The sequence below is a fragment of the Branchiostoma floridae genome, chromosome 9, assembly GCF_000003815.2.
Source record: "Branchiostoma floridae strain S238N-H82 chromosome 9, Bfl_VNyyK, whole genome shotgun sequence".
Taxonomy (NCBI): Eukaryota; Metazoa; Chordata; class Leptocardii; order Amphioxiformes; family Branchiostomatidae; genus Branchiostoma; species Branchiostoma floridae.
The window spans coordinates 9,365,219-9,373,352 of NC_049987.1; the positions used below are offsets into that span (position 1 = coordinate 9,365,219).

At 44.7% G+C, this 8,134-nt stretch overlaps 1 protein-coding gene across 1 annotated transcript in view; it reads left to right on the top strand.

Moving 5' to 3' along the window:
* LOC118423564 (gastrin-releasing peptide receptor-like) overlaps window positions 1-4,959 on the top strand; it is a 6,956-nt gene extending 1,997 nt beyond the window's left edge. Inside the window, exon 2 of the mRNA XM_035831761.1 lies at window positions 2,084-4,959. Coding sequence (XP_035687654.1) covers window positions 2,254-3,504 — 1,251 coding nt within the window. The 5' untranslated portion in view covers window positions 2,084-2,253 and the 3' untranslated portion in view covers window positions 3,505-4,959. The remainder of the gene's footprint in view (window positions 1-2,083) is intronic.
* Window positions 4,960-8,134: the final 3,175 nt, after the last annotated feature.

An 8,134-nucleotide genomic window follows, 5' to 3' on the forward strand; every position in this document is an offset into this window, starting at 1 on the left:
AGGACTTTAAAACAAAAGTGGACATCGGATGATTAACAGCTGCGATATTCATCGGGACTCATCCTGAAGTAGTGACGTCAATCCATGTTGTGTAGAGTTGCTCTGGAGAAACCGTCACGCTTACCGGCCCCATGTGTGGTACATCTCTGCGAAGGGTACTGATAGACGAAAGGCAGGGACGACTCTGAGTCGTTATGTTCTGCACGTAGTCGGTAATGCGATGGAAGAAAAGCATCCGTCAAAGAGAGCTACAAGTCACGGAAGAACGGATTCTACGGTTATAGATGTTCATCTCTCTGTGTAGTATCAACCCCTCAGAGGATTCATCAGAAAGGAAAACAAGTGTTGTGTGAAATGGGTTTTGATTTTGTGCAATGGATCGGAAGAGTTTGAGGTGCAACCGTGTTCATGCTATTGTCATTATTCTCGCGAAGACGCCGTAAGTAGTTTTGATGGCATGGATATTTATTGATAATTTTAAGTCAAATTAGTCACACAATACTTGATAGTTAATGGCTGCCTTTGTTGTTATTCTCATAACACAGCAGTACCGATTTATGTTATGGGCACACCAATGCAGGTGCTAATGCTTATGCAAACAGGCAACCATTCTGTAGATATGAGATATGAAGAGCAACATATATGGAACTCGATGATTGACATATCGTGGAATGGGGGAACTTTCAACCATCCCCCTATCTTTCTCTGGATCTCAACTTTGAAATTGACCTTATTTCAGGAGGCTTACAAACTCAAACCCCCACGAGCAGTGATCGATGTGTCTGTCTGTTTTTGTCCACCGTTTCCTGCACATACCAAGCCGGTGCTTACCATCGACCGTAACCTGTGGCTGGACAACTGTCTAGTCTTCGACTTAAATAGAAATTCTACGTCTGTATGGGGTTGAGGATGGTCTGGATTCCCTTACATTTCTCACAGCTGTCAAATTATTTCAGCTTTGAAAGCTGTCTGTGGAGGAGTCACTAGTACTCACTACGTATTCGTCCAAAGAAGTTTTCAGAGAACTTTCTTGAAACTGGAAGAAATGTGAGATGCCACTCATCATGCAGTGACGTATTGTGTCGAACATCCAATCATAGCACTACCACCTGTAAGTGCCAATTTGTTTGGGCTATCTGCCTTTCTATCGCACGCCATAACGTGTTTTCTTCTGCAATAAATCATTTTGTAGACGTCCATGCCCCGCATGTTCTCTTGGAATTGGCGAGGTGGGAAATTACGGCCGTAGCATAACTAGGACACAGGGCTCGAACACAATTAATCACAAAACTTAAAAGGCACCAGTAAAGCAAAAACAAAAAAAGTCGGCGATGTCATGCGGTCGTCGAAAACATGAATATTTTGCTTTTGATCTAAAGCATTAGACGTATTACCCTTAGAGAAAATATTCCCGGACTTAGATCAACTAAAACCCGAAAGGCCGTTGTAAAAAATGACTTCATGTGGAATAATGAAAGAGTTACAGTTTGTCTGGCAGCTTTTTTCCAACCGAGTTAGACACAGTATTTTAGAAATCAATTTTGTTTATTGGTTCCGGAAAACAGTGGTAATTTCAATTTCATACATCAATTTCTCAAGTTTATTACTAGGTAGTGCCGACAGATGACGTAACGGGTATAATTTGTGAGCCTCTCACCATCTTATTTGTACGTCAAAGATTTCTTTGAGCTGATAAAATTACGACTGAGCTGCGAGAGTAAATGACAGGAGAAAGCCACAAAGTTAAGCGTAGGCACCATTTGTCTCGCAATCACACAGGTTCTCTGTAAGAAACCGTCAGATGTAAGCATGATAACCCCACAATTTAAGCTCCAGGATTCATTGACGCACACACCCCATGGGGACTTTCAGCTCTTGGTGTGTAAAAGTGCGTGTCTTTATTGACCGTTCATTTGTAGGGAAAGTGGGGGCGGGCACAGCCGTGCAAAAGGCGAGCAGATGCCATCCTCTGATAGGCTGGAGCTCTGTGACGTGTCAGTTTGGTTGGCGTCATAGCTGCACGAGATACCATTGGTTACGTCTTTTCTCTCACTTACAGACTGATATCTTTCGCTCTATCTAGATACCCATCCCGGCATCACCTGCAGTGAGCGCGTGCGTTGGCGGAAGAAACACAGACGAACCAACACAGAAGAGAAGAAAGAGACAAAGAATGTCTTACCGGATAGTTAGGCTTACAGAACAGGTTTGCTTGTAGACGTGCTCTGAGTTAGAACGTTGTACTTCACCACGATGTTGTCGAACTACAGTGCCAACGTGTCGGACGCAATGTCGTTGCTGTTGACGGACTCGCCGCTGGTAAACATGACAGACGAACTCGTGAACGGTACAAACTCGTCTCTGTCGGAGCAGTCCGAGGTAGAGACGGAGATGTGGCGCAATGTCGTCCGTCCGCCGTTCTGGAGCAAGGTTCTGGTGGCCGTTGTTCTGTCGTTCATCGCACTGTGCGGAATCCTGGGGAACGGGACAGTCATCCGCATCGTGTGGTGCAACAAATCGATGAGAAACATTCCCAATATCTTTATTACCAGTCTGGCCATGGCGGACTTGTTGGTTCTGGTCAGCTGTGTGCCGTTCACCGTAGCCAACTACTTCCTTCCAGCGTGGGTGTTCGGCGACATCATGTGCAAACTCATGCCCTTCATCCAGTTCACGTCCATCGGTGTGTCCATCTTCACGCTGACGGCAATGAGCCACGACCGCTACCGAGCCATCGTCAAGCCGATGAGCATCCAAGCCAACCATGCCCTCCGCCGAACCAACCTCGTTACCGTGCTGATCTGGGTGCTGAGCATGGCTCTGGCCACACCTGATCTTGTCCTTTCGTACGTGGACGAGATTCACCGCGTCCTTAGCGTGACTGATCCCGACGGTGAAGCCATGATAGTAAATCTGAACTATAAGATCTGCCGCCCGACACCTCCCTCCTACCAGCCGCTGTACGGACAGGTATCGACTCTGGCTCACTTCTCCGTGCTGTACTGTCTCCCTCTCTCCACCATCGGGGTGTTCTACGTCATGATCGCCCGCAATCTGGTCCAGTCGTCCCGCAACATGCCGACGGCGAACAAGTCAATGATTCGCCAGCTTGAGGCGCGCAAGAACGTCGCCAAGACCGTGCTGATCCTCGTGGGTATCTTCGCCCTGTGCTGGCTGCCCGTGCACATCGTCAACATGTGGCGCTGGTTCTCCTGGGCCAATTCTCCCATCCCTCCCCCGCCCCTGGACCAGTTCGCCGCCATGGTGGTGTCCCAGGGACTCATGTACTCCAACTCCTGCGTCAATCCTCTCGCTCTCTTCCTCCTGAGCAAAAGTTTCCGGACGTTTTTCTACCGTTACCTGTTCTGTTGCTGCCGGCGCAGGGCAGACATCCGGAGAGCATACGAGGGGAGCACGATGAGGACTCTCCAGTTCACCGTCATCCGGCGGGCAAACACGATGTCTCGCGCCGACACTGCCATGACAGCGATGACGGTCATCTAGGGCAAAACATTGGTACGTTGACTTTGATTTGTTGTGCAGAAGACAATGAGTAACCCGAAGGCAACCTGAATATATCACGGGCTCAAGTTTCGTTTGAAAAGGACAGACACCGGCAGTGACACCGGGAATGATCACGAAAAGCCAAAATCTACATAAGATATTTATTTTATGTTGAGAATTTATTGAAAAATCTGTAAATAGTTTCCATCCTGGTCACAACCTGGAATAAAAATGACATGGGAGCAAAAAGGGCAAAGCTTAAGGTGTATGCCACCAGAGAATTTTATGTAAGTTGCAATGGCATTTGTTCGAAGCACTTTTCCTAGCGTTTGTCTAGATTCTGTTTAGAGGTCAACCGATGAGCCATGTAGATGTTACTGTGTCAGACAGGCTGTCATTCAGATGGAGTTACGATGATAAAAACGACATCAAAACAGTTTTATTACACGTCAGATTGTGACCGGCACCCCTAACGTCATAAATCTTCTGAGAGGGGAAATCGTTGCAAATCAATAGAAGGAAATTGAAAGTTGTGCCAAGAGCAGGGCAGACTGGTAGTCACCAGCTATTACGATAAAAAGGTCATGCAAAGGTAGTCTGATCGCTGAACTTGTTGGAAAACTTTCTTATCCAATGTGTTGTCTACTAAGATAAGAAACCAATAAGCACTTTCGCAAGACAATCAATGATTTAGACAATCTAAAGAAACTGTATTTCTGTTTCCCAATCCTAATTTTTTGTGCGTAAGTATTCTCAAATGATGTTTAATATTTGCACACCACAATAAAGGGGAAAACAGTACTTGTATGGTGTAAATATGTAAATGATTTATAACTACTTGATGTATTGACAAATCTAGTTGATTTAGGCCAAACATCGAAGGATTTAAATCTTCCAGTGCCTGTCAAACTGCCAAGCAAACCTGTCTCGTTCTAAGTGTTATAAATGGTATCAAGGGGACGAGGGCACTGAAATCGAACTGGCGTTAGTTGATGGATGGATGGTGTGAACATATTGACCCGAGGATTTCCTAATATATGGGTATATAATCTGTGATTATGCACGTGCTTCGGGGACAGCACATTTAATTTACAATGTAACATACCCTCTAATAACCTTACTACATCTGTTAAGTTTTTGCTCTCCTGCCATTTTGTTTGGATGGCACAGTAACGTGTTTTTGACAGTAATCCGTGAATATGGGCACTCTATGTTGTCTGGTGAATGCTAGATGAGTCTTTGAGAAAAGTGCTATCTTTCTCTGCACCTGTATATACACATGTTGGTATTTGTGGAACGACAACATTTGAATAATGAACATATCTTCTATTATATTGAACAATAGCTGGAACTCATTTATCATCGTGGAACGGTGTACACAGAAAATCAAGTAGATCGAAGATGTGTATTGGAGTAGCTTTGTGAAAGGAAAGAAATAAATTCTATACAAAAAAACTGTTGGCGTATGTTGCTGAGTCAGCGTCCATTATTCACAGAAAACGAGGCAATACTAGAAAAACTTAGAAAAAAATGGCGGTTTAGTGCAGTAAATGGATAATGACGAAGAAAACAATTCCATGGAATGAAAGGATTTTGAAAGGAAGACGATAAACAACTATAATATCAGCCAGAAAATATCCCATGAATAATGTATTCTGAACGTTTCAATCTTAGACGTAAAATGTGTGACAAATTGAAGAGTGCTGCTCTATCGTCTGTAACAGACCTCATCATTATCTTCCAACGCCTGTTAATCCTTCGTTTTCTACACCAGTTCGCAACGAGATCGAAGCCAACGCATCATTTATATTTCCCTGCAGAATAATAACCGCCTTTCTGAGAGATACGGAATCTACCCACAAAAGAGTTACCAAACCGCCTGATATTTCACTTCAATCGCTTCATCAGGAAACGAACAGAAGACTGGTATTCCATACACAAACATGCTGTCGCTGTCTCCCAGGAGAGCAACAACAGGTTGATCGGCGACATCTGAGCCACGAACATTTAATCAAACCCTCCTGAGTGTAGAGAGCAGATTCTGTTCATCAGCCGCCGGAAAGAGACATGCTGCGCACGTTAATTGGTTTTCCACGCGCCAACCCCCTTGACCGCATCCATTAAAGATCGAGGCATATTTCACGATGCTGAACTAGTCTGCTTGTGATGTACACCTCTTCCGGCAGGTTGAATCAAATGTCAAAGATGGCGAGAAATGCTTTAAATTCTGAGTCCCTCGTCTGTGATTAGGCTTTGTCAGTGGTACTGGATGACGTGCCATTTTGTCGTTTTCAATTTTTTAACGACGGTGACGTTTGTACAATATGTGACTTTATGACATATAACCATCCATTGTACGACCCTAGGGAGGGCCCTGTGTCTCAGGGGATGATCTAATGGAGGAAGAGATGGAAAACCTCATTCTTTTAACATCAGGAATCTGACAGCTGGTGGAGCAGAATTAATCTCCAAGCAGATCCTACGGTAGCATAAGATAGTATCAAAGCTGACATAGGATTGAAGCCGGCCTAGGAGTGGCTTCACTCCACTGGCAGCTTTTGATACTATCTTAGGCTGTCGTGGAATCTAATTGTAGATTAGAGGAGAATATCGTTGCGCGCTGTGTTGAGCCAGGCACGTGAAAAGGAAACCGCCGACGGGTGATTGTTATGTAGGAGATGGTATCGCATCAAACCTAATGAGGTTGAAGCCGGTGATGATTATGAAGCCAATAGACTATATCCCCGTTAGTCGATGACACAGATAAGGTTGTTACAAATGACAAGGAAACCATAATCACACCGGAGTAACTCACTCATTTCCTATAGCCTTTGAAAGGATAGGCGGGATCAGACGTGCAATGAGTTACGACCTTTCACAAGGAAAGGACTAACACGTACGTCAAACACACGATCAATGAGACATCTTATCTCCACATCTACTCTACATTGTGAACGTAACGTGCTTAGTGATGTATCCTAAATCATAGGGGTTATCCGAACAGACAATAAGGCCGTGGTTCGCTTTTTCTTCCTAATGTTTGATGAATCAAAGTTAATATCTATACGACGTTAGCGAGTGTATGATTGAAAAGGAAAACCAAATACATGTACATTGACGCCAGTGTTGTGCGTTGGCACTCACTCACTCACTCACTCACTCGCTCACTCACTCACTCACTCACTCACTCACTCACTCACTCACTCACTCACTCACTCACTCACTCACTCACTCACTCACTCACTCTTTCTCACTCGCTCACTCACTCACTCACTCACTCACTCGCTCACTCTTTTTTCACTCGCTCACTCTCTCCGCCACTCTTTCTCACTCACTCACTCACTCACTCACTCACTCACTCACTCACTCACTCTTTCTCACTCGCTCACTCACTCACTCACTCGCTCACTCTTTTTTCACTCGCTCACTCTCTCCGCCACTCTTTCTCACTCACTCACTCACTCACTCACTCACTCACTCACTCGCTCACTCTTTCTCACTCGCTCACTCTCTCCGCCACTCTTTCTCACTCACTCACTCACTCACTCACTCACTCACTCACTCACTCACTCACTCACTCACTCACTCACTCACTCACTCAGTCACTCACTCACTCACTCACTCACTCACTCACTCACTCACTCACTCACTCACTCACTCACTCACTAACACAGGTACACACAAACACGTAAACACAAACACTCACACAGACGCACCAAAGGCGTACGCGCTCACATAATCACACATACAAGCACGCAAACACAAACGCAACGACGCGCATTGACATATACGAGCGCGCGCTTAGTTCTCACAAAGGGTCAACAATGCAAAGCCTTTTGGTCTTCTTCTAACCAAAAGTTATCATCAGCTTGCGACATAGTAGATTTTTTTCGGTGTCTGAGACACGGATGATAAGCCTATTAAGCGTTATCTGTAGCGAACATAAGTGGAGTTTTAGACTCTGGCCTGGAGCTGACAGAAAATGAGGCTATTGTAGACACTTGGTCTAGAAAGTTTTCCCGTAATATTATGACTATGCTGCAACTCCAAGGAGAAGCTGGATCCGTCCACTAATATATGCTACCTTATTTCCTATTCAACAAATCGAATCCATTTTCTCCACAAATTGAGTGAAACGATTTTGTTCCATTGAGCTTATACATGTATTAAGAGAATCTCCTTAGAATTCTTCTTATCACATGAATGCAGAGAGCTGTTCGACGAAAGCATGAAGCGCATGCAAAGTTTTTACTTGTAGCACACGGAACATCCTTATAGCAGCATGCATTGCATACCCCACATAGTACACTTAGCACATTTATCGTCCATGAGTGCGATTGATAGAAGAAGGAATGGTGGAAGGGAGCGGGTCAGGCGGAAAGAAATAGGAAATGGGTTGAGACACGCCGATGTGACAAGGGATGACATGAAGAGTGACCGGGACTCCATGATATCGCCAACTGGCAAACATTTTAGGACGACAGCCACGCATCAATGGCTAGCTATAAAAACGTCAAAGGCAGTAGTGTCAGTACTGTCCTTTATTGCTTTATGTATAAAACATAGCCAATGTGTTTGACATGTTTTCAAACCACACTTGGCTACCTGAGCTAGACTAGAGAACCATCTT